Source organism: Camelus ferus, chromosome 21, assembly GCF_009834535.1.
Source record: "Camelus ferus isolate YT-003-E chromosome 21, BCGSAC_Cfer_1.0, whole genome shotgun sequence".
Classification (NCBI taxonomy): Eukaryota; Metazoa; Chordata; class Mammalia; order Artiodactyla; family Camelidae; genus Camelus; species Camelus ferus.
Window position 1 is genome coordinate 2,578,333 of NC_045716.1, and position 25,675 is coordinate 2,604,007.

Consider the following 25,675-nt stretch of genomic DNA (forward strand, 5'->3'; position numbering starts at 1 on the left):
CACTCTACATCGTGGGAGGGGAGTGGTCAGAGACAGATGCATCTCCCACAGGGAATTCTGAAACTTAGTGGGGTTCCCAAAACACAGAATTAAGAATCCTGCACAAGAGGGCACAAAGGTGAACTCCTAACTTGGGGATGCATATTCTGGTTTGGAAGAGGAATGATCTATGGTGAGACAGACTCAGGAACCTTGAGTTCTGTCCTCAGCCACGGGTGCGAGTTGATACCATAGCTATAAAGGAAGAAACAGGTATAACCGAGGTCAGTATGTGCGTCCACCTTGCCACCAGTTTCCAGAAGAAAAAGAGATCTGCAGCTGTTGAAATGTGATCCTCAAGAGTATCTGAAATCTACCCTACAAACTATGAAACCTAAGTCATGGTTGTGCAATGAGGTATAAATCTCCCATTCTAGGAAATTTCAAAGAGAAAAATTATGAGCTGGTGCACCGGGAGAAAGAAAGCAAGTAGGTCCTTCCAAACTAAGAAATAAGAAAGCTGCTTTCCATCTCTTGTGGGCTTTGTTCTGGTAAGTCAGTGACAAACCCCAAGGCTTAGTAACCCTCACTTGAAATGAGATGAAAAGTGTCTGACCCATGAACAAACGGGCTGTCTCTGACCTTGTTCTGATTTCCATGGACGCCCTCCCTGTGTGTTTCTGCTCAAGCCCTCACCTCTGGCTTGCTTTCTTCCTGTGGCATATTTCTGCCTAACGGCAAGGTGAGATGGAATGTCTTTTTGATGATGATTATGATGACAATGCCCATTTTAAACAGAAAGGAAGTAAGTTAAAAGATGCTTTGGGAAAGCATCGTACTAAAATCTCAGTCATCAAGTTCATAGCATAGCTGTCTGGATGCCTTTTCTGACCAAATGATGAACTGGTCTTTTCACTGAAACTTTAAAACTGAGTCAACATGTCATTCTATACTGTCCAAATCTGCATAACCCAATACGTCAGCCACTGGCCACACGTAGCTGTTGAGCCCATAACACGGATTTTCCTGAATTGAGATGTGCTGTTCGTGTAAAACGTTAACACCGGAGTTTATAGACTTAGTATGAAATATGGAATCTAAAATTCTTCATTTATAATGTTTTTATTAATTACACACTGAAATTATATTTTGCACAGACTGACTGAAATATAATATCTGATTAAAATTCTACACTGGAATTTGACATATTATAAAATGAATATAACTCAATAAAAAAAGTTAAAAAAAATTTTAAAAACAAGACAAATAAATAAAATTTCATCTTTGTATGTTTTTAATGTTCCTGTTAGAAAATTTAAAACTACCTGTGTGACACTTGATTTCTATGGAACAGAGGTAGTCTAACCACTTCTCTAGCGTTGTGTGTGTGCTTGGCTGTGTGTACAGAGGTGCGTGCCTTCAAATTGTTAAGTTCTCTGAGAGTAAGAACTATGTCATATACTCATTTTATTTGCCTGCTGCACCCAGTAGGATCCACAGCCTTTAGTAAATTCACATGCACTGAATTCCCGAGGACTTTCTGGCTCACTCTGACATTTCATGCCAGACAAGGGGCAGTGGCTGAGCCTGGGGCCCCTCGAGAATGTGAGGTGGTGGGTGGGGGGCAGCTCTGAGGGGAGTCTCGCCATGGAGCAGCCGGCCATGAAGGACCTCCGTGGGCTCCTGCGGTCAAACTGAGCTTTCCTCATGAAACTCTTCCCAGGTACTCGGTGTCCACAGACTCTGGCGCTGGCCGCCAGTCCTGCTAATCATTCACCACCTTTGGCTTCCTCCTCGGCTGCCTGTGGGCAGTGTCTGGTTTGGGATGGGCGACTCCTGTCTTCAAAGTCCTGGTCAGGATGTTCATATTTTAATGAGCACCGTGTAGCCTCGGTGCCCGGCCAAGGTGGGGCTGAGCCGCCCGGATGGGCCCTTCAGTGGGGCTCCTGGTCCTCAGGTGGGCCGCTTTCAGCCTGGCCTGGTTGTTCGCGCCTCCTCTGGCCACTGGCAACCAGCTCACGGCCGCCAGGAGCAACGGGGGAGAGGAGTTTGGGAGCTGGAGGAAGCTCCGCTGCCCCCACCTCACTAGCATCCACAGCCTCGAAGTTCTAGAAGCAACATTAAGAGCCACCAGACGCAATCCCTCTTGAGGCCTGCAGGCCCCAGGCTTCCCGTCCGGCCCCGCTGATGCGCGCAGAGCAGCGCTGGCCCCTCTGCTCCTCCCAGAGCAAAGCCAGGAAGCCAGGAGCACCCCTGAGGCTCTCTCCTCCCGACGCCAGGGGTGCCACTCACATTCCCCCTTTGAATCGCCTCCGTCTGAGTGTGGAGCTTTACAGGTCCTTCCAGCTGTTTCACTGGCTCGCCAAAAGGGAGACAGAAAGACACATGCTCACTCTGTGCGACAGCATTCGCATCCTTTACTTTCACTTCAATAGTTAAGTTCAACGCTAATTTTCTTCAGCTGAGGGGTGTGACAATCAAGGGAAAAGGGGAATCAGAACCTAGATTTCTGACTTCCAGTCGGTGCATTTTCCACTTCATGCTGCCTCCTGAAAAGTGTATTTCCACACGTCAGTGGTAACAGTGGTCACCTCCAGATTATGGGATTATAAATGATTTGTAATGTTCTTCTATTTGCTAATGTATTTTACCGAGTTTTCTAAAGTTATTATACATTAATTGAATTTTTAAGTAAATACCTAAAGTTAAAATTTTAAATAAGCAAATTTCCTCCGAAAGCTGAATTAAGCTTTGCTTTTCTAACCAACCTTTACACTCAAATCCCTAGCCCCACCAAATCTCTCAGTGGCAAAAAGAAATCGGAATTACTGCCATCCTCAAGAGCAGAAAGAAATCTAATTTTTTCTGGAATTAAGTAGACTTGAGAAAGAGTAGGTACCTGGGAAGGAGTGCGGTCTCAGAGGCAGTGCTGTGACCTGGATGTAAGTTCTCCTCCTCTCCACTAGGGGCGCTGTCGGCATACAGGTGCTGCCTCTCTGCCCCCAGCATTGCTTGTACTGTGAGGACAGATGATTATGCAAAGACTGTGGCATCCACACGGTTCATGTTGAGCAGTGAACTTCCTCCTCCTTCAGCATAATTTTCACCCCCAGAGAAACTCCCATTTCGTTTACATCCCACAACAAACCCACAACCGTTTGTGGGCATCATATCCCCTGTACTTTGTTCTTCTCTGCCTTTCACCCAAGTGGCTGTTATCTGGTGCCTAGGACTGTCTTCTGAGATGCAAGGCGCTAGGGGAGTGATAGACAAATGAAGCCGATGGGCTAATTCACATTAAACTACAGATGGCCAACAACAGCTCACTGGAGTCACTCCTGTCCACCGCATCTGCGTTTTGCGGGCTTCACCTTAATCCTTTACATCAGTTAGGGACAGATCATGGGAATACGGGTTTCTTATGGCTATCAGACCCTACGCATTTGTAGCGAAGAAGCCTTGGAAGGCTGTGTGATGGGCCGCGGGTGATGTCTGCTCAATGCAGGCAGCAGTCAGGAAGAAGCCTATCACACAAAGAGCAAGGACAAACTGAGACCTACGAAGACAGGCTGCAGCCAGTGTCTGCCTCTCACCAGCTCCTGCGTCAGTGGCTGGCGGCCCGTGGGGGGAGCTGGTGCCCTTCACACTAAGAGCAGCTGAGGGAGCTCTAGGCCTGGCTGCCCGTGCAGGGAGGTGAGCCAGCGAGTCAGTAACTGAGGGCCCGAGCTACGGTGGCTCCTGGTCCCCGACGCCTTCAGAGTGTCTTAGGCTGCTGCTTCCCTTCCACCTTCAGACCCTCACGTAAGCGTCTCTTGTCGCCAACCCAGCCTGGAACCACAGGGAAGGGCACTCCTCAAACACGGCTCAAGCTTGGTTAGGTTGACACAGTGCAAAAACTACCACTGTCCCTAAAATAAACGCCAAAAGGTAGCTTTTCAAATCCATTTACTGGGCAGTGGAGATGCTGAACTGGGGGCGGACACAGGTGGGGATGTGAAGAGGGAAGGGGACGCGAGGGAGGGAGCTTGCTTGGTGATCCTCAGAATGGGTCTATAAGAGAACAGGAAAGCCAGGTAGGTGTGAAATATGTATTACATGCTCATATATCCAAATGTTTTTAAGTATATGTGTCCAAAAAGAGAACCTTGCAATTGGGCCAAAGTTATGTCTGAGAAATACTGAGGGGCACTCAAGGACCTGTGAGTGCCCAGGCTTTCCCTGAAGACCATGGCAGCCCCTCCCCCATCCCACACCCTTCTCTCCTTCTCCTCTGAGTGCTGGGCAGTACAAGGCTCAGGGAGCCATGGGAGAAGGGGACAGATGTGACCAGAAGCACCACAATGGCCCTAGAGGGGAGCCCCCAAAGGCACATTCACCAACTTTCTTCTTTGGCAGAAGCCAGTTAGGTCCCAATGTCCCAGAATGGAATGGAATAATGAGGCTTTATGCCACCAAAGTCAGAGGTTGCTTTCAAGAAACATTTCCTCTCTGTGGGGGAGCAGTGGGTGGCATGAAATGATAAAAGTTGGTGGAAGGCAATTCTTGCCAAAGTCCAGACCTTGGCGTGGCCCCAGAAGGTGTGGACGTGCCCGAGTTTTGCTCTTCTCGCCTTCATCAGACGGATCTGTAGTTCAATGGGAACCTTTGTCGGTCACGTGTACCCAGGGCTGTTTCTACTCTCCTATGGGCTTTATCAAGCCGTCGTGGTCTCCAAAGCCGTGATATTCAATGACTCTCTCCTGCATCCTTCATCCCCTCCTGGGAACAGGGGGAGATGGGCCAGGCTGTGGCAAGTATCCTACGGAGGTTTGCTGAAGACACTGGCTGGCTCCGTCCTGATAGCTTACGAGATCAGCTGCGTCAAAGGGGGGCTGATACTGATGAACAGGGAGCTGCCCCCGAGGTTCATGTATGCCAAACAGTGGCAGCATCTCACCATGTTCGTCCTCCTCACCCTCCACGGCTGTGTAGACGTCACGAGCAGGAACCTGCTGCCTCAGCGCTGTCTGCTCCTAGAAAAAGGGACCCTGGTGCTGACTTTCTCCGTGCTCCTGCTGCTGCTGGTGTCACACGTCCAGGACTCGGAAGGGGTGGAGCTGCAGACTCACGCGCTGCTCATCTTGGTGGTGGCCCTGCTGACGCTGCTGCTGACGGCAGCGCTGTGGACTCCGGCCGCGGTTCAGCTCTCCGTGATCGAGACCTTTCTGTTTCAGATGATGGGCTCCTGGCTGATACAGGCGGGCTTCATTCTATACAAACCAGTCACCGGCTACCCGTGGCAGGACGATGACATCAATGACATCATGTTTGTCACCACCTTCTTCTGCTGGCACGTGATGGTCAACGCTTTGTGCCTGCTGGGAATCTACGGTGTCTCCTGCTTTTGGTACCATTGTCACCATCCCAGCGTGAGGCTGACCGGGTCCAGAGACACTCCGTGTCACACGAGCGCAGTGGGGCCCGTCTACAAACTGCTGCAGGAGGTGGAGCAGTCAGAGAAAGAGGACCGGGCTCTCCTTCTTGCTCAGAGCTCCCCCTGACACCGGGCCTGCGCTGCCGGGCACGCTGTCCACCCCTCTGCCTCCTTGCGGTTCTCTCCGACGTGTGCATGGTACCCTCTTTGGTCCCCGGTGAAGGTAATGGCCATGCAGGAGAGCCTGGTCTCCATCTGCTGGCACATCTCCTGTCCCCGAATCTCTAATCTCCGCGGAGACAAGAAGGCGACATTGGTGGGATTGGTCGGGGGCTGGGGGAAGGGGGGGGGGAGAGGCAAGTGAGCAGAGCGCCACGAGGGGAAGAGAACGCAGCAGGGAGGCCTTTGAAGGGAGCTGAGGAGAGTCCAGCAGCCATGCCGTCACCAGGTGCTTCTCCAGCCTTTTACCTGAGGGAACACTGATTTCTCACACTCAAAACTGGAACCATTCAAATCTCATCCCAACAAAGAACAGCGGGCATTTCTGTTTGCGCACCAAAGTGGCGCCACCATGTGGAAGTAGCATGAACCGAATTTATAATTAATTTATACGGGTTGAAAATGTTTTGCTCTGCCCCAGTTTTTAAGCATTGGCTTCACTTCAAATTCAGATTAATAGGGTGAAACGTCATTAGAGCTATGGCAACATTTCAAATTTGCAGATTGTAAATTTGTATATAATTCAAATGCTCACTACTTCCCCAGCTTCTTATTTTGTTGCTCCTGTTCCAGCCAAAACTTAGGTATTTCAGCATCACCGCCACTGCACACAGAATTTACTAGATCCTATCCTTGGGTCTTTGCAAATTTCACTGCCTTGACTCACAGAAAGCCATCCCACCATCACACTGTTGCCATGTGTTTGGCACCCAGCATAAAACCCACCTTCACCCTGACCCCACTGAGCATCCCCAAGGAGGCCTTCTCCAATATTCTTACTGACTGCTTTGCTCTGGAACCCCTAGGCACTTAAAGTACATCCTCCTTGTTAATTTGCTCAGACAGCTGACACATTTTCCTTTGTTCTGTTTCTGAAATCATTTTCCCCGAGGAGGTTTTCCTTCACATCCCAGTTACATAACCCCCTATGTACACACCAAATATGTAGCATAGCTGATGCATGATAAAGGCTTATTTGCTTCCAGAATTCCCGCCTACCTGTTCCTTCTAAATGCGTTTCCGGACAGGCCCGAGGTTCTGGGAACGTCGGGAAGACACCAACAGTCCCAAAGCCTGAGTCACCTCCTTAACAAGCACTCTCTTCCTCGTTCTTGGGATAACAAAATCCACTAATCTGTTTCCAAACTGCGTACTGTTATTGTTTATTAATCCTCGTATGTTTCTTTAAGGAGCCTCCAGAAAGCTGAGACCGGCAGGTTGACCTGTGCGAGTCTTACAATTGGTACGAGGCAAGGCAGGAACTCCAGCACAGGTGTCTCTGATTCAGGCCAGCGACTGTGTCCTCTGGGCCACAAAGACCTTACTAATGGCAATGGAGAAGGGAGTGATCCTCAGAATGAAATTATTAAAAAGAAAGAGAGGAGGAAAGAGAGAAAGAGAGAGAGAGAGAGAGAGAAAGGAAGGAAGGAAGATGAGAGAAAGGAAGGAAGAGGGAGGGAGGAAGAGAAAGAAAGAAAAAAAAAAGGAAGGAAGGAAAGAAAGAATGGAGGGAGGAAGAGGGAGGGAAGGGGGGAGGAAGGACGGACAAGAGAGAAGGAATGGCTCAGCCAGAAGGCCCACCTGGAGCAAGTGGCACAGGATAAATACTCTAGACCCCCCACAGGGTGTGTCTGTGTCACACTTTCTGCCCCCGCCAGTCCCCCCGGGGAGTGAGAGTCTGGAAGACTCAACTCCTGGCTGGGTCTTAAAAATCTGGGCTCAGATCAGGGTAAGGGCTGAGGCTAAGACTCGTTTGTGGCCATTTCCCCTTAACTCTTGGTCCTGAGACCCTTTTCAGTTGCCTTTCTTGGAGCCCTCCTTTTCCCTTTACCTCTCATACATACTGAAGGGAGACGATGAAATAGCACAGATGCCGCTAGCTGCCAATTTGTAGTCGTTTGAGGCCTAATTTTATAATGATGGACAAACCTCTGGTAAGCAATTGGTACCCCCAACTTAAATATCCAGTGTAGGTAATAAACTCGCGTGTTATTATTTACTATATTTGAGATGTAACAGAGAGGCGAAGGGCCAGCCGAGAAACTTTCCACTCTTAAGCTTGGGGGGAGATATTTGTAATTCTCCAAATATTCCACAAGAGGGCACTACATTCACATCACCCCAGTTTAACCTCTCGCTCCAAACCTGTAAACAAGTCTCCCAAGAACCTGTTTAAAACGAGTGGGGGGAGGGGAGAGGAGGTCAGGAAAAACACAGACCAAGCCTAAGTATTGCCCAAGCATCCAGAAAATGAACCCGAGGGCTGTTTGTTTCCCACTGGAACTTGGCATGTGAACGGGAAATGAACGGGATGGGGGTGCGGGAGGAAGGACTTGTGGGTCCAGCTGAGGGTGTACTGGGAGGAATACCAAGTAAAGGACGCACTCTGATCCAAGCAATTTTTGACCAAGACACTAAATTTTCTGAACTTTTAAAGAAGTTTCAATAATGCTTCAATCAATCTAGAAAACAAAGATCCATACGTACATTGAGAATTAGGAACAAAATTTATCTGTGAAAATCCCAGATTCACAAAACAATGAGACAGATTGAATATGCAGAATGAGCTCCAAAGAGTCCTTTAAAGAGAACCTGTCATACAGCCATTTTTTTTCCCCTGGTAATCTAGTTATTCACAAAGAATACCTTGAACGTCCGCTGTACGTGAGGCACTGGGTAAACCATGATACAGGATTCCGTGGTAAACTGGGGGGCCCCCTGCCCTGGGTACTTCCCTTCGTGGGTACAGTAGGGATTTCAGAGTTTTCAAGGTGGTGGCCCAGGAAGGCACCATCCACAGGCCAAGAAGGCTGAAGGAAGGGAAACAGAAAAGGGCTCTCGAGGGAGTTACACCTTGGAAGCACACTGGGCTGTGAAATACTGCACGAAGGTGATTCCAGTAAGATGCGGCAAGTGATCAAGGCCTCGGCTTCCTCACTGCTAAGACAGAATGATGTGAAGATGAATTCTAGAATTGCACGGCTGTAATTCTCTCAGTAGGACTGATTTTCCCATGTTGTTAGATAAGATGGATTTAATTCTTCCCAACCATCCAAGCAGTTTCCTAGTAGAGACAAGACTTAGGGGCAGGGCTCAGACCCAAACCTTCAGTCCTAAGGTGCAGGCTGGGACGTGGAATGCTCCACCTATCTGGATGATTTCAAGGGGCCTTCAACAGAAGTCAGACTGAAGAAAAATACTTGAACTTCTAATTTGCTAACCTGAGCTTAAGAATATCAAACCATGAGAAAGGACATAAAAAATAATTTCTCTGGGTCAGTGTTAGGTAATGAATTGTAAAATCTGGTCTTTCCTTCTTTAATTATGTTGCATGAAATTTGAAAACTCAGCAACTGCAGCTTCTTCCCAAAATTAGGCTTAAGAGTCATGACATCGACTTCCAAGGCTGTTTCATTTTCTCCCTTTTGTTTCATTTTTGTTGTGTGTGAAGATTATACAATGGTCTATTCTTTAGGAAAGAATTGGTATTGGCTTATTAAAAAAATTTTTTAAGTTTATAATTCTGGGTTGGGTTTGCAGGGTGTTCCTCAAGCCTGGGTCTCAGCTTTGTCTCTTTAGCGAGTCAAGGCTTTTGCTGAATGTCTATTGAAATCATTCAAATAGAGGAAAAATTCCACTTCCCAAACTGCGTGTTCTGGTTGAAGATCTGGGTATGTTTGAGCCTTACCCCAAATTGTGTCTCTAACGAGGGAAGGCAACCACACAAGCCCGGGGAGGCACGCTCGGACCACTCAGTGAAGGGCTTGTGACCTGCAGAGTGAGAATGTGTCCTTTAAAAAAGAGAGAAAGAAACTCAGAAGAACTCACAGGCAAAGGCCACCCAAAACAAGGCCTTTATTTCAGGCAGCAGAAAAACATTGAAGAAACGCTTTTTTTTCAGTCCCGGGCTTTTCTGCAGATTTGGAACAAAGTTGTTACCTGTGATACTGCCCTCCCACTCCACCCACCCTTGGATACAGAGAAAAACCCGACTTCAAAGCACATGTAATAGTACAGAAGCCCCTGTCAGCTTTGATCCTGGGTGGACCAGGAGACCAGGAGTTCAGGAGTTCAAGTACTCTCGGGCTTTTTACGGAGGGGGTGGAGAGTGGGGGTGGGGGGGCAATTTAGGGAAGACGGGAAAGAGAACAAAGGGCAACAGCCACAGAAAAGTCAAACTGGATGGAGCAGCCGTTCCACTTCTAACTTCTCTGAAAGGACAGTCTGGGTGTCTGCGGGTGAACCACCTGAAGGACTTTCTTCTGCTTTTTCTTCCCTCATACTCTTTCCAGCTTCCCTGAACAGTCCTTGGGCTCATTTGGGCCCTAATTCGGCTGGGTTAAGTAAGGATTGGGCTGCCCAGGAGGCCAAGGGCCCTTGTTCCCTCTTGAAGCACTCAGCGGTCATGTATTACCTCCCTGACCCTCACCAAGTGTGCCCCCGGTCACATGAATGGATCAAAGCAAATCCACTGCCATTCTTGGAAAAGGAGCTCAAAGCGCGTGTTCTCTTGATGGTGCCGCTGTCACTTCTGTGTGGTCAACAAACAGCAGGTATTGAACATTCCCCCTGGACACGATGGGGGGACACAGAGACGAACCAGCAGCTCAAGGAGGTGAAGACACAGCGCGGGCAGCAGGCGCCCACACAGCGGGATGCCACCCCGGGAGCTCTGGGGGCTGCACCTGCCTCTCACTGTTCCATTTTCCACTCTGGGTGCCGGCCCCACTGCGGGTGCTGGCGGGGACGAGCATTGTTAAAAGGCCCTGGCTTACTTCTGGCAGCTTGGCCGCTGGAAAGGAACATTTTTTAAAACAAGAACATGACCTTTCCTCTCCCCTCCTTTTGCGAAGGAAAAGGAGGGGAGAGGAAAGAAATGGAATGAAGACAGCTCACTTTGTTACCAGGTCTAAGCCTACTCTCAGAAAACCAAACGTGGGGCCCTTCACTGAGTTACAAAGTTGTACTTTGTAGGTTGCTGTGGAGAAAGAAATAATCCAATCTCTTCAGATTATCTGGGCCTATAATAATTATAATTTCTGTCTACTAAGCATTTACTACATGCATGCACCACCACAGTTAATCCGTACATTATTCAAGGTAGCTGATACCTCGATTCTGTAGGTAGGACCCTGAAGCTTCAGGCCTAAGTAGCTAGCCAGCACAAAGCTGGTCAGATGCAAAGCCCAGATTGGAACCTAACAGTTGTCTGACCTGAGGCCCAGCCTTTAATCATCATCTTGAAGGATCACAGAAAGGAGAGAATCCCTTATATTTGCAGGGTGGCTTACCTGGTCCAGAATGTCACCTGTCTGACACACAGCAATAGCCCCAGTTTGAGATGAATCCCGTGCATCTGTCATTTTAAAGCACTGTAGTGTTAGACAGACTTACAGGGAAGGGATGCTGACCCAAGAAGCCAAGTTATGTGTGTGTGGCCACAGGCAACATTTCTTTTCCATATTTGTGGTACAAAAAATAACCAGAAGAACAAACTTCTTCCCTTCCTCTTCCAAGGGCACTGGAAGCATGACTTTCTTAGAGTTCAAACAGAAAATCTCCAAGCCTCAAACACTGGGGCTCTTGAAAGATGCAATAAAGGTTAGACACCATCAGGTAGGTTTCAAGCAGTAAAAATAGAATGATCGAGTACCCATATGCATACATACAATTACTGTGTATATGTTGACAGGTATCCCTTTCAAGGCTGTTCACATATGCATTTTCTCAACCATCACAGCAAGGCTAATGAGGAGGAAGGGTTACTGATTCTCATTTTCCAGACGGCAAAGAAAGTGCAATAAATTATTTGAAAAGCAAAACCAGAGAGAATTCTAAATTTTTGACGTACCCTGGGCTTCAAAGAGGGGATGCCAAGACCTCGCTTTCCTTTCAGCAGCCCTTGGGAAACAGTTGGCACACAGCATTTCAAATCTGAGGGGAGGCTCTAAAGGTTCTTTCTGGAACCGCTTTATTTGTAGAGGAGGGAGCTTGGGCCCAGAGAGGCCAAGAGAGCGGCCGCAGGTGTGGCCCGGGCGGAATCGACAGGTCTCCCGACTTTGTGTCTCGGCCCGCCAGGATCCTCTCTCTAAGGGATGATACAAAACACAGCACGCTGATTACAAATGTGAGATCCTCGACTTTTGTTCACGTCCCCCAACCCGCTGAGAAAGCCGGAGAGGGGGCTTTTCCAGGACTACCTCCGCAGCCTCCTCCCTCCGCCGCCCCCTGCGAGCCCAGGCCTTCCCCGGCCCCCGCGGCCCGCGCGCTCCCCGCCCCCCGAACTTGACCCGAGCGCCGGGAAGGGGGCCTGGGAGGTTCTCTACCAACAAAAGGCAAAAGGGGGTGCCTGCGGGTCAGATCCTCCTCCGGGGGCTCTGGGGTGTGCAGTGTGCCCTCGTAAAAGAGAGGGGTCTCCCGCAAAAAATCCAACCTGAAGGCAGCAGGGGGCGGCGGGGACGACCCCAGGCCAGGCCGGCGCGGGGCGCGCGGCGGTGCGGGGGGCGGGCGGGGGCCTTCCCGGGGGCCTTCCCGGGGGCCTTCCCGGCAGGCACTCGGCTCTCCGCCCTGCCCTTCCTCGCGCCCCTCCCCCACGCGCCCCTCCCCCACGCCCCTTTCCCTTTCTTTCTCTCCGCGGCCGGCTCGCCCCCACCCCGCGGGCGCCCGCTCGGCGGCTCGCCCAATGGCCGCGGTGTCGGGACGCGCATCAGCTGATCCGCCCGGCTCCCGGCCGCGGGGAGCCAATCAGGGAGCCGGGGGCGGCCCCGGCCGCGGATAAAGAGTGCGGGGCTGCGGGCGGCCGTGCAGAGCCGAGAATGGGAGAAGAGTAGGGCGTCTGAGCGGCACCCCTGGCCTCCTCGCCTCTCCTCTCCGCACCTCGCTCTCGCGGCCTGCCCGCCCTGCCGCCTGCTCGCCGCCTCAGGTAAGCGGCTGACCGGCCGGGGGGCTCGGAAGTGACGCGCGCCGCCCCTACCTCTTCCCCAGCCGCGGCGTCCCGGCCGATCGACTCGGCTTGGCCCCTTCCCACTTCCCGCCCCTGCTCTGCGCCTCTGCGCCTCCGCCTGCGGGCCCTCCCGCGGGCCGCCGCCGCCCCCGTGACTCCTGGCGGGCCGGGGCTGGCGACTGCGGGGCGCGCATGTCGCCAGGCGTTGAGGAGGGTGGGGAGTTGTTTTGATCTTCCTTTAGCTGCTTGCGGCCCGAAGCGCCGCCCCTGGAGGCCGCTCGGCGGCGCGAGCCGTGGAGCCTCTGCTTGCGCCCGGCGCCCCCGGCTCGGCTGTGTGGTGTGCGCGGTGGATGGAGTGGTCCCCCTGCGGGAGCCTGGCTCTCTCCCTCCGCGGTGGCGGGCCCTGGGGGCGGTCCTCGTGCCTAGACGCCTACGTGGAGGCGAGGGGCCGTGAGCCTTGGTGGCGCGGCCCGCGCCCGCCACCGGGTCCCGGGGGCCTACCCCTGTGACTGAACAATGGGGAGCCCGGGGCGCGGCGTGGCCGGCGGGCTTGGCGGGTGGAGAGGCCTGGGCGGCCGGGCAGGGACAGCAGCGGCTTGCTGTCCCTCCGGCGGGACACCCCCTCCCCTTCCTCCCCCACCCAGCCCCCGCCTTGGAGAGGCATGGCCCCCTGGGTGAGGCCCTGAGATACGCACCGGGGCCCAAGGGGTGGGGCGCCGACTTTCGGGATATTTAAGTGGGAAAAGGCAGCTCTCAAAGTGGATTATTCCAACTGCCCCGGGGGCGGGAAGCGGGGATCCTCCCCTAGCCGCAAATCCTCGAAGAAAACCACCAACGAAGAAGAAAATGACCTGGAGTCGCGGTCTTCGGGGTCCCCCTCCAACTGCTTCGGCTTCGTCGCCTATTCAGTGAACCCCGGAGAGAAACCGCGAGTCAGGATTAAGACCGCGAGCCACCAGCCTTCGTATTCCTGCTCGTCCGATCCCGACCGCTCTCCAACTCCCTCTCCCTCTCCATCCCCCTCGCCCAGAAAGCTCCGGTGCGTGGACCAGCCAGAGCCGGAGACCCACGAGAGGCGCGAACGCAACTCCAAAAGGAGAAGGGCTAAGGAGGGCAACCCCATCGACACAGTTATGTGGCTGGGGTGAGTGAGGAGGCAGGGACGAGGACCCCGGTGCCTGCAGCAGCTGCAGAAACAGCTAAGAACTGCAAAATCCCATGCCATCCCGCCACCCCCGCCCCCACACACAAGATCTCGGCACCAGTTGATACAGTAGACTAGGCTGCTGACATCCAACTCGTCACGGAACCCAGCTGGCATCCCCGAAAAGAGCAGGAACCGAGGCTATTAAGGGAGAAAGCGTGGCTTACTGTCTGAGGTGTAATGGTTTGGGGAGGACAGCTGGAGACGGGTTGCAACTTGTAGTGGGAGCTGAAAGGGTCAAGGGATTGCTCCTTCTGGCTTTTAAAGGCAGGATGGATGTGGGGGGTGGGATCTGACACACCCCAGTCTTCTAGCGGGAATAGGCTATGGTAGTGGTTGTCTGCTAACACAACTCGACAGACAGCTTCTCTTCCCCCAGGGGAAGGGTGAGGCTCTTGGAAGGAGAAGCAGTTATGTTTTCAGCTGGGCAAACATGGACGGTTGCCCGTAGAAACTTTGCCACTGTACTTCAGAAAGTTGCCCAAGTCATTGGAGGGGAACAATGTGTTCCCTTTCCAGCCACCCTGGGCTATCGGGGGAGGGAGGGGTGGAACGTTTCCTCTTGTGTTGAGGCTTGGTCTTGTGGCTTCAGTTTGTCTTGCAGGGGTTTTGTGGCGGTGGCTTGCAGTTTTTCAGCATGCCTCAGCTTTTGAAGCCCCAGATCCTTTATGATTTAGAAGTGGGAATTTCTTAGTTACTTGAGAAGTTCTCTGGTGTAATCTGGTCACTCTCAAACTCGAATCTACTTCCTGAGGGAGAACTTTGCCCCGACTGATGGAAATTATGACAGTGTGCATCTTCAAGTCCAGCTTGGATCAGCTATTTTTACATCTTGGCCATTCTTTTAGGAAGTCGCCAGCCCTTTAAATCACGTGGCTACCTTGTTTCATTCTACCAACTAAATGTGTGTGGAGGGGTTGTTTGATTTTTGCAGAAGTGGAGGAATCTTAAAGGGTTTTTTAAATTGATGCACCCTCTAGGGTGCAAGGAAAAGGGACGCATACCCAGAAATCCTAGCAGCCAAGCCTTCCTGGGGCTGGATTTTACTTGGAGGTGTTAGCTGTTCTGCAAATTTCCTGTGTCTGAACTTTTTTGTGTATTTTTATGTATGTGTTTTGGGGTTTTTCCCCTCTAGCATCTTAGTATGAAAAATAAAAAAATTCCTCTACCAATGATACCCTGTAAAAAATAGAGCTTAGTCCTCACAAGGTTAGATTCTAGCGTGAGGAAGTCTGTAAGGAGATGATTGTCTAGTATAAAACTGATCTCCCTGAAGGCAAATTAAATAAATATACTGTGCTGTTGAGTGTGTGACTTCCAAGGGGAGAGGCCACCACTCCCACCATGACTTCTTAATTTAATTGTCTTTGTTGAGTCATTCCTGCAGAGGCTCTGTTTAGAGTTGGTGTTCTTATTTTGTTTTGTTTTTTGTTTTTCTCTCTCCAGAACACCTTCGACCATGGCCACCTCAGCGAGCTCCCACTTGAACAAAGGCATCAAGCAGGTGTACATGTCCCTGCCTCAGGGTGAGAAGGTCCAGGCTATGTACATCTGGATTGACGGTACCGGAGAAGGACTGCGCTGCAAGACCCGGACCCTGGACTGTGAGCCCAAGTGTATAGAAGGTGAGAGACTGGGCAGAGTGCCACGTGCATGCTGGGAGGGGAGCAGTGTAGTGGTGCACAGAAGCCTGGGGCCAGACCACTAGATTTGGCCTCTTTTTTATTCTGTTTGTGAAACTTTTCTAAGACAGGACTTTGCAGACTTCATTCCATCAACATTAAGCTTCTACACTGCCTCCAAGCATGACAACAATGGACCCTTTTGTTTAAATAGATTCTTGCGTATAAAGCCCATATATTGAAGGACAAAAGATTAAGTCTGGATTGGGGGAGAGGGGAGTTGAAGACTTTGCTGACTTGGGCACCCCTACTTAGTTGGCTCTAAGGTACCCACAGGAACCCAGTTTGAAAACCACCATTCTAACCTGACTATGCCGTCTACTTTACAAACTCTTTGAATGCTGTTTCATACTCATGCCACTGAGGTTCTCAATACAAAGCAAAAGTGCTTTTAGTTAAAGCCACATTTGGGATTCTGTAACTGGCTGATTGCTGATCCCACAGGAGCTCTTAGGTGAGTTATGATTTCGTTTTGTTTTGTTTTTGTTTTTGGTCTAGAGCAAACCATAGCCACCCTCCTCATGGTCCATCACCTTTTTCCTACTTTTAGGGTAGCTTACTCTTCTGATAATGTTCATATTTGAGTGAATGAATGAATGACTATAATGTATTGTGCACCTGCTGTGGGGCAGGTATTGGGCATCCCTGGAATATGAGATGGGAGTCTGAAACTGGTCTTTAAAACATAACGTGGAAAGTGGATAAATGATACGGGAGTATCCTTGAATAAGACATCTTGCCAGTCATCTGTTTCCTCACCTAAAAAATAAAGACCCGACTTGAGCTAGGATTGTCCATCAACACAGTGAGGGGATGAATTAAAGAAAGAAGCAACACAGAGGGCTACTGAGAGAAACCAGAGAATCTTTACTTCTATTTCAAAACTAAATGAAGACTGACGTACTGGTGATCTCCTTGGTGTCCAGTAGACTTTATTTAGGGAGGGAATGTTATCCTTAGATTGTTCCTGTGACTTCTTTTAAGAAAGTGATGCAGTAGGCTTACTTGGAACTCAGCTAGGAAGGACAGTAGGGCTGCATGCAGTTGTCTGGGTTTGCATATTAATAGTGGCAGTCATGCATCACTGCCTTTCTGGAAAAGAGAATATGGACCTTTGGAGATGGAAAGGTGGGTGAGGGGCTGTGCTCGCGCCTGGAAAGCTCCTGTGCACTTTAACTTAAATTTTCCTCTCTCTTTTTGACCCCAGAGTTGCCTGAGTGGAACTTTGATGGCTCTAGTACCTTTCAGTCTGAAGGCTCCAACAGTGACATGTATCTCGTCCCTGCTGCCATGTTTCGGGACCCTTTCCGCAAGGACCCCAACAAGCTGGTATTCTGTGAAGTCTTCAAGTACAACCGAAAGCCTGCAGGTGTGTGTAGGATGGGTATAGGTGCCCCCACCCCAGTCCATGAATTGTAAAGGTCAGGGGAGAGGATATTCCAGAATCAGTATTGGGAACACCAGCCGATCTCAGAACTGCATCAGAAGTCTGAGGGATTGGGCACACATCTCTCCATCCTCAGCATCCCTGTTCAGAGAGGTGGTGCGGCCCCTCCTGCCATCGTCTCTTAATGATTGCATAAAACAACACTGGATTCTTCTAGATCTGTTTGCGGGAGGAGCCCCCACGTCACAGCCCTCCTGCCTGCCTGCAGACTTTAGGAACGTGGATTCTGCAGTTAGAATGTTGGATTTGAATTCTAGGTCTGTCACTTACTTGCTGTGAACTTGTTTTGGGGCAAGATCCTTTACCCCTATACTTTTCAATTCCCGAATTTTAAAATGGGGGAAATAGTAAAATTCATCACATCAAGTTGTTTGGAGGATTGACTGAATTAACATGTGCAAATAATTGAGAACAATTGTATGTCGAATACTGGTTGCCTTTTCATTCCAGACAGCTTGAAAATACGAGCAACTTGGTTCACTGATAGACGTGTCTTTGCCTTAAAATTTGCTATAACTGCCCCTTTGGTTTTTCTCGGGCGTGCCAGTTCCTCCCAGTTCTCCATCGTTCGTCTTTTTAAACAGCTGAAGTCTCACTTCTGTGAAATCTCTTGCCACACTCTGCCCGTGAGACTTCTTGGCAAGTCACTTGGTGACTCTGGGCCTTACGTGTCATCGTTTTGAGAGGAAGTATCGCATTGTGGCGAAGGGCCTGAGCTCTGAAGTCAAGACGAGCAGGGTTTCCTGACCGTTGCTTGTGCTGTCACCTGGGTGGGCTGCCTGTCATCTCCCAGCCTCGTGTTCCCATTTGTAAAAATAGACTCTTAATACCCACCTCACAGTTGTTAGGAAGACTCAGTTGTTCGTTTTCTTTAATATAATACCGTCTTAAAATGGTTCCAGGGGCATAGGAACCTGTCCCAGTCTATAAGTTCTCTTCTAGCTTAGAAATCATTTGCAGTTGAGCTCATCACATTTTAATATTTGTTATTTTTGCACTAGCCAGTACTACAGAACTTAGCACTTTGTCTTCTGGAACGGAAGGCTCTTAGTAGACAAATGATGCTCAATAAAAACTGTAGATTGAGCTCTAAATGCCTGAGAAACCAGGACTAAGTCTGACAGCTAGAAGCTCTTGTGAATAGAGGATGTAAGTGCCTGACATTTGGTACTTGGGAGGGGGCCAGCTTGCAGATAAGGTGAAAAGTTGCTCTGTTCTGGGTCTGCTCCCATGTGACTTTGTTGTAACCCAGTTTAGTTATAAATAAAGCCTTTGAGAGTCTCCCTACAGATACATAATTATAGCTTCTCTCATTGTCCCCTCTTATACCAACGGGGCACGGGAAGGTTGACACTGGGTCATTTCAGCTTATAATCAACATCACAGGTATGTGGAATCCAGGGACCGTTTCCCATCCACACGGAGATTTGGTACATTTGTCCATACCTCTTGAACATCTGTGTGTTGACCCTTTTTTTTTCCCCTAGAGACCAATTTAAGGCACACCTGTAAACGGATAATGGACATGGTGTGCAACCAGCACCCCTGGTTTGGAATGGAGCAGGAATACACTCTGATGGGCACAGATGGGCACCCCTTTGGTTGGCCTTCCAATGGCTTCCCTGGGCCCCAAGGTGAGTCCCTTGGTGAGAGGTCAGTCTTGCTCCTCTCCAGGTGCTTAGTTTGCAAGAAAAGTCTCTCTCCCGAGAAGGGAGTGAATCCTTGTGGCTCAGAAAGCTAGGAGACTTTGTCAGCTCTGAGAATGGCTGAAAGAAAACTAAAGAGATACAGCCCTCGTGTCACGCAAACCCAGAGGTGGCTGTTTAGACATTAACGTTGAGAGACCACCTTTGGCTTCACTGAGGACGTGGCCAAGAGGAGCCCCCTGCAGCCCCTCCCCTCCTTCCAGGTGAAGGTGCGGATCGCGATTCCAGGGAGCAGGTGTTGAGGGCTTTCTGGTTTCTGGCTTCGGGCCGCGCCTCTCACAGAGATAGGAATTTCCTCGGGGTCCCGCCTTTGACACCCCATCTTGGCGCCTCCGCAGGTCCCTACTACTGTGGCGTGGGAGCAGACAAAGCCTACGGCAGGGACATCGTGGAGGCTCACTACCGGGCCTGCCTGTACGCCGGCATCAAGATCGGGGGCACGAATGCCGAGGTCATGCCTGCCCAGGTGAGTGGCTCTGGTCCGTCACTTGCCCCACGCCGGGGCAAGCGGGGGCTTTTGCTGGCAAGGGCTGCTGTGGGGCACCGCTTCCTAACCCAAAACCCTCCAGGTGGCTTGGAGTAGAGGTGAGACGGGAACAAGTGTCAGAGCTTCTGGGTTGGGGTGAGCAGCTGGCTTCGCTTTAAAGGCCAGTCTTCTCTTTCCCTCTAGTGGGAGTTCCAGATAGGACCCTGCGAAGGAATCGACATGGGCGATCATCTCTGGGTGGCCCGTTTCATCCTGCACCGCGTGTGCGAAGACTTCGGCGTGATTGCCACCTTTGACCCTAAGCCCATTCCTGGGAACTGGAACGGCGCTGGCTGCCACACCAACTTCAGCACCAAGGCCATGCGAGAGGAGAATGGCCTGAAGTGAGTGCCGCCCGCTGCTGGGGCCGCTTCACTCCCTCTGCAGGAATACTTGCCTGGGATGGATGAGTAAAGCAACCCCCTCGGTTTCTGCCTCCGCTCTTGGCACTCTGCTTCCAAAATTGTCTTCTAGTCCTATCGTTCTGTTTCTACCTGAAAAGTACCCCCAAATACTCTAGGGACAGGATTCAAGGATAGTGATGGGGGAAAGCTGACATAGATTAATGCATCTGAAAGTCTTTAGTAAGAACGAAATGAATAACAACACAAGCTTATGAGTGAACTTAATACCTGTGGGTGAGAGGAAGTCTTTGATTAGGGCCTTTTCATTCACCAGATGCCATCTCCTGCGTGCCCAGTAGTCTTCTGAGCACTGAGACACACAGGTTACAAGGCAGAATGCTGCCCTCCTGGAGTATTTGTTCCCCTGGGGCCATGTTTTGGGGAGTTGGACCTTGGAAAACAGTCTTTGGTAGATGAGTCACTCCATTCTTGGAGCCATACCTGCTCCTCTGCCCTTGAGGTGGGTTTCCTGGTGACAGGAACCCTGATCTTACCTGTTTCCTCAGGTACATCGAGGAGGCCATCGAGAAACTGAGCAGGCGGCACCAGTACCACATCCGAGCCTACGATCCCAAGGGGGGCCTGGACAACGCCCGGCGCCTAACTGGATTCCACGAAACCTCCAACATCAACGACTTTTCTGCCGGCGTGGCCAACCGTGGTGCTAGCATCCGCATTCCCCGGACTGTCGGCCAGGAGAAGAAGGGTTACTTTGAAGACCGTCGCCCCTCTGCCAACTGTGACCCCTTTGCGGTGACAGAAGCCCTCATCCGCACGTGTCTTCTGAACGAAACTGGCGATGAGCCCTTCCAGTACAAAAACTAAGCGGACTAGACTTGTAGCCATCAGACCCCTCCTAATTCTGCATCCCGCTCCTTCTCAACTGTCATAATAGCTGTAACTCAAAGGACGAAATATCATGGTCTTTTTTTATTCCTCATGCCCAGTTAATATCTCTTGCTTTCTTGGGCCAGAATAGAAGGGTCACATTCTTAATCTCCTCACCCCCCCCCCTTTATTTTCCCCTATCACTGAAGCTTTCTAGTGCGTTAACGGGGAGGAGGGCGGGGAACCATAACCACTGCTTCCACTTAATCAGGTATGTTTGTCCAGTAGGCAGAGCTGTCTGGACAGAGAGCATAGTGTCTGCAGGGAGTGGGGAGAACGTTCTCTGAGTGGTAGCTGAGTGGGGGGCGGGGGGGGCTGGCTGTGATTAGGTTAAGACTTCCCTTCTTGGTGCGAAGTCCCCTTTCTTACAAGGTTATAACGAACTTTTATTAAAAGTGAGAATTAGGGGAGAGGGCTGGGTGAGAATCAAGTACAAAAATGCCCTCGATCTCTTGGTGTGGTGCTTCCCTGGGGCTACACGCCCGGACAAGCTCAGCATAAATGGATGGATAGCCCTACCTTAAAAGAAAAAGTCCTTATTGCTTGATCCTCCATTTATAACACAAAGCAGAGTAGTATTTTTATATTTAAATGTAAAAACAAAAAAATTATATATATGGGTGTGCAGATGAAATGTGTGTTTTTCCTAAGGCAGAAAAACCGTTCTGGTCACCGGGAAGCCAAATTTGAGCGGAGGAGTCTGATTAGAAATAAGGATCTCCTTTTGAGTCGGGGTGAGGGGAGGAAGCGGTGCCATTGAATATTGGCAGTTCGGGGCTGTTACTCCCTCACTACCACCCCAGGGTGTCTCTGTGCCCTGCCCACCCTTCTGGAGGGGTGGACACTGGTCAGTTAGCAGGTGGAAAGCCCATGATAGCAGAAGCAGACACCTGAGCCCCGGGGCTTTGGTTTCAAAGACACACATGTACTTGTACACGCAGGTTTGGAAATATGAGTTGGCTGGTCAACTTGAGCATGTTACTGACAAAGGGGTATTGGGGTAATTTTCTGGTGGGACTAGCATGTCACTAAAGCAGGCCTTTTGATATATTAAAAAAAAGTTTTTTTTAAAAAGCAAAACAAGTTTAGATTTTAATCATATTTGTAGGGTTTCTAAGTCTTTGTTTCACAGAATTGCTTGTTTGCTTCAGCTATCTGTTCCCATTTCTGCTCTTGGAAGAGACGGGGACAGGACTGGAGTCAAAACACTTGTAATTTTGTATCCTGGTGTCAATTCTCTTGAGTGTGAAATATTCCCTTCCTTTGTTAAGATTCCTGAGGAGTTATTTTTTTCTTTTATAATAAAAACAAACCCCACCTTCATCCCTACATTTCCCCTCCTGTTTCTAGCTGTTTCTGTGTTGGCTGCGGTGGATGGGCTGTGGTTTTTCTCTTACCATGATGACTTCTAATTGCCATGTACAGTATGTTCAGAGTTAGACTAACTCCTCATTGTAAACAAACTGTGTTAACTGCCCAGAGCAGCTCTTATAAATCAACCTAACATTTATAAGATCTCTTCTGACTTGATTCTTTGTGATTCCTTTAAATCCCTATGTGCCATTTTGTTCCCTTCTTTTCCCACCAAAAAAAGAGATTTTTTTAAAAAGAGGCATAGTAAGTTCAGGTTTACCTGTTCTTGGAATTAAAAAACTCTTTCCTGAGTCATGTTGCCAACCAGCTCTTCCCCACGCTTTGGGTATTTGTGATGTCTAGGTTAAGGCATCTCCCAGCCCTAGAGTTTTGTAATAGGGGACAAACCCCAACCTTGCCCTTCCTGCTCCAGAGCTTGGGCTTTGCCCTACCATGCTACATGTTGTTTTGAACACCTCTCTGGCTTAATTTTATAGTAGCCTAAAGTTTTGAGTGTGTTTTCAACTGATCTCTGTCCCTACTGGTCACTCTGCCCAGCTGCCAGTGACTGCATCTAAATAGCAAATACTGACCACGCTGCTACCCTGGTTAAAAGCCTTCTAAGGCTGGCTGCGCTGAGGGCCACCCAGACCCAGATATGCCTGGGATGTGCTGTTCCTTGCACTGGACCAGTGAGCTGCTTGTGCTGTCCCCCAAAACTCCACACTGACACCTCTGTGCCCTTGCTCTCGGTCCCTTTACTTAGAAATTCTTCCGCGTCCTCCCAACTTCTGCTACCTTAGTTCATTTCCACCAGGCTGGGCAGGCGCTCCCTCCTGCTCCTTGGTGCCGTGCACACACCTCTAGCAAAAGCACTTACTCATCCAACACTTTCTAACCTTGCAAGGTGCCAGGTATTGCGGGCAGCAGTAAATTACTGTCTTTTAAATGCGGTGCCCTGTATTAACTGTCTTAAAAGGTGGAGGTCGCCGGAGACTGTTAACAGCACATTTAGAGATGACAGTTTTCTCTGGGGCAAGTGTTTATTGCTCTAGTCTTAGGTAATCCTAGACATGTGCATTTTTTCTAGAAAGGTTACCTCCTGACATAATTTTCAAAGCAGGCTGATGTTCGCCTGTTGCTTTGCCGAGTGGTCCCAGGTTGCACCATGTCTTGGCATGATTGTTGAGAGTGCCCTCCGTTGCTCTCAGCATTTTCCTGGTTTTGCTGATAAATTATTTCAACTGAAGCTCTGCTTGCCTCTCCCCAGCTGCAGGTGGCTTCCCCAGGGCACTCCTGTAGTCCTTGGCCACGTGGGTATTCTGCACTGCACTGAGGCACTTTGCCTTTGGGCTCATTGTAACCGAATCTCTGACAGATTACCTGAAAGGGAATTCTAAATGAATGTGATCAGGATTTAGGTGGAAACAACCATTGTATTTCCTTCTCCACCCTCTTACCTAGAGTTAGCTTTGACCTTCAGTTCACAGTGCAATTCCCTTGTATTTCTAAGGTGTTTTTTATAGCTCATTTAGCAGACACTGGCTTATGCGATATCTTTATCTGTAATAGATTAGACAGAATGACGGCCAAGCCTTCATTCAGCCTTAAAGAGACAGGCCAGTATTCACAAAAGGCGTTCTCAGTTTTAAACACGAGTCCCTTCATTTCATTCTGCCAGTTACTGGTAAGAGCTAAATGACAACACAAGCTAATAGAGGAGTGTCACGGAGCTAATAGAAGATTCCAGAGTTCCTTGGATAATTATTACTGAGGCCATTTAACAAGCCAGATCTGTGCTGCCGGCTGCCACGCTACCTACACGAGTGAACAAAAGAAGGTCCTAAACAAATACATGGTGCCCAGGCTCCAGATACCTTGCCAAAGGCTTCATTTAGGTAATTCCAGCTACTCCTTGGCCCTTATACCAATGAAAGGTGCAAAGCTTTAGTAAGTCACTTGCTAACCCAAAGCCCATCACTCACTAGACTTTCTGATTGCAAACTTCATGAAGACAGGGAGCCTGCTTTCCTTTCTCAGGACTGTATCCTGACCCGTCACGGTGCCTGCAGAACTTGTTTAATAAGTTATTTTAAAGTAATCAGTGTTGTGAGTTCTAAGCCCAGAGCTCTGTTGGGTGGTGTCAGACCCACAAGGTCTTAGCGGTTTGGCTGTGTTTTCACTCTGGCCATAGCACCAAGGCAAAGTTCTGTTTCACTGAATTTTTAATGACTGCTAGCTTGGTTAAGTCTGGCTGAGATCAGGCTCCCAAGAGCCCCACGATGCTTTATGAGTAGTGGCAATTCACGTAAATCCAAAAGCTTCAGGCAAATTGATACTGTAAACAATCTTGACCTGATTAGAGCCTTTAGCTCAATCGCTAACCACTCATTTAAATAAAAAAAAAACTTGATTTTATGGTATTCAGATATATGCACATATACAAAACGCAGACACCAAATAAGGGCATATGTAAGTATGTACACATGAGATACACAATACAGGTATCATGAAATTTTTGCCAAAGCCATAGCACCTTATAAAGGAGACAGGAACTTTTATCTTTTCCAGAAGGAGGACACATTCAGGTGGATTCACTGAAAAGTCCTGAGAAGCCGTCACTAGGAGTGGGGAGGCCAGACATAGAAGCTATGATCATTCTTAAAGCATGATTCTACCGCCAACCCTTTCGGATCCCACACTCCCCTGTGCTTTATGGGCAGGAGGTTCTTGGGTGCGGCCAGCTAATTGTTTATCTATGATTCACTGCCCAGAGAGCCCCTGCTGTAAAGGGGGTGGTGTCCTAGTGCCCTGATACAGAGGAAGTGTCTCTGCAGTTCCTACTGTCATTTGATGACTTGCCTTTGGAGGGCCTTGGCCCTCAGCGTGTTGTCCTCTTTCTCAAGATTTCAGACTGAGTTACTTGCCTTGTCTTGGGATGGCAACCGTCTCAGCTTCCTGGACTCCTCCGCCTTACGGTGCCGTCAGCAGATCTGCTGAGGTCCACTCCAGATCTAAGTCTTCACGAAAGCCGTCCTGCAACTGCCTTTCGATAAAGGTTCAGAGTAACTCCTCTCTTGTGACTATTTTTCTGCTCTACTGACGTTAAATGGAAGAGGCATTCAAGATACCTCCAAAATTTAATAGATAGAATGAGGACAAAATAACATGATTTTTTTTTTTTTTTGGTGTTTTTGGTGCAAACATATGAGTGATGGGGTCAAGTGAGTGGAAAGTCTCTTCCTCTCCTTCATCGCCATCCCTCTTACAGCTAAAAGTGTCACTGGCATCATGAAGTGGTATGAGACTTCTGGGCCTGTTGCTAGCTTATCCTCAAGTGATTTTGTGATTTTGGTAACTCAACTCAAATAATGCGGCATAATGAAGTACAGAGGCATATTGGTAGCAGGGAGGAAAGAAGGTTTTGTTTTTTTGTTTTTTTGGTTTGGTTTTTGTTTTGGAAGAAGTGAACACTTGTCTGGTCTCTGGGAAGGAATTTGTGATACATGAGGAGTTAAGTTCTGAGAGACAGGAAATCGGAGAATCCACTTCTCCATGGCTTTCTTTATAAGAGGGAATCATAAAATAAACGTAGTGGGTTTCTCTCCCCAAACCACTTTCCACCAGACTCATGCCTAGGTGGGCTTAGGAACCAGAAACTGCCATCCTGTTAACATCTTTACATAAGTACATTATGGCCTAGCCCACTCAAGGCACTCAGCCGTGTAAACCTTTGGTAAATGTTTGTTGAATTAACAGAAAGGTCACTGCCAGGGTCAGTGGCTAAAAGAAGTGGATGGAAGACTGGGGTGGAGGGTGGGGGTGGGAGGGCAGTTAATTCACAAGGATTAATCTTCAATGTTAATGATTTATGTATGAACGTCTCCACTCCTGTAGTTAATCCCAAATTA

At 49.4% G+C, this 25,675-nt stretch overlaps 3 protein-coding genes across 5 annotated transcripts; 2 read left to right on the forward strand and 1 right to left on the reverse strand.

Moving 5' to 3' along the window:
* Nucleotides 1–1,193: 1,193 nt before the first annotated feature.
* LOC116658815 (translation initiation factor IF-2-like) lies at nucleotides 1,194–12,748 on the reverse strand. The gene is made up of 5 exons (XM_032464749.1): nucleotides 12,585–12,748; nucleotides 12,045–12,541; nucleotides 11,463–11,699; nucleotides 2,879–2,996; nucleotides 1,194–2,528 (listed from the first exon to the last, which is right to left on the reverse strand). The coding sequence occupies exons 1-5, from the start codon at nucleotides 12,746–12,748 to the stop codon at nucleotides 2,474–2,476; spliced, it is 1,071 nt and encodes a 356-aa protein (XP_032320640.1). The 3' UTR covers nucleotides 1,194–2,473.
* On the forward strand, nucleotides 4,614–5,519 carry LOC102510891 (transmembrane epididymal protein 1A). The gene has a single exon (XM_006193003.3). The coding sequence runs from the start codon at nucleotides 4,614–4,616 to the stop codon at nucleotides 5,517–5,519; it is 906 nt and encodes a 301-aa protein (XP_006193065.1).
* GLUL (glutamate-ammonia ligase) lies at nucleotides 12,391–21,926 on the forward strand. 3 transcript variants are annotated; one of them, XM_032463588.1, is made up of 8 exons: nucleotides 12,391–12,533; nucleotides 13,585–13,698; nucleotides 15,205–15,383; nucleotides 16,648–16,809; nucleotides 18,375–18,521; nucleotides 18,932–19,059; nucleotides 19,264–19,463; nucleotides 20,030–21,926. In XM_032463588.1, the coding sequence occupies exons 2-8, from the start codon at nucleotides 13,688–13,690 to the stop codon at nucleotides 20,346–20,348; spliced, it is 1,146 nt and encodes a 381-aa protein (XP_032319479.1). In that variant the 5' UTR covers nucleotides 12,391–12,533; nucleotides 13,585–13,687; the 3' UTR covers nucleotides 20,349–21,926. The 3 variants fall into 3 exon arrangements, with proteins under 3 accessions (XP_032319479.1, XP_032319481.1, XP_014421761.2); XM_032463590.1 differs by lacking the exon at nucleotides 13,585–13,698 and having other exon boundaries at nucleotides 12,395–12,533; XM_014566275.2 differs by lacking the exon at nucleotides 12,391–12,533 and having other exon boundaries at nucleotides 13,566–13,698.
* The last annotated feature ends 3,749 nt before the right edge of the window (nucleotides 21,927–25,675 follow it).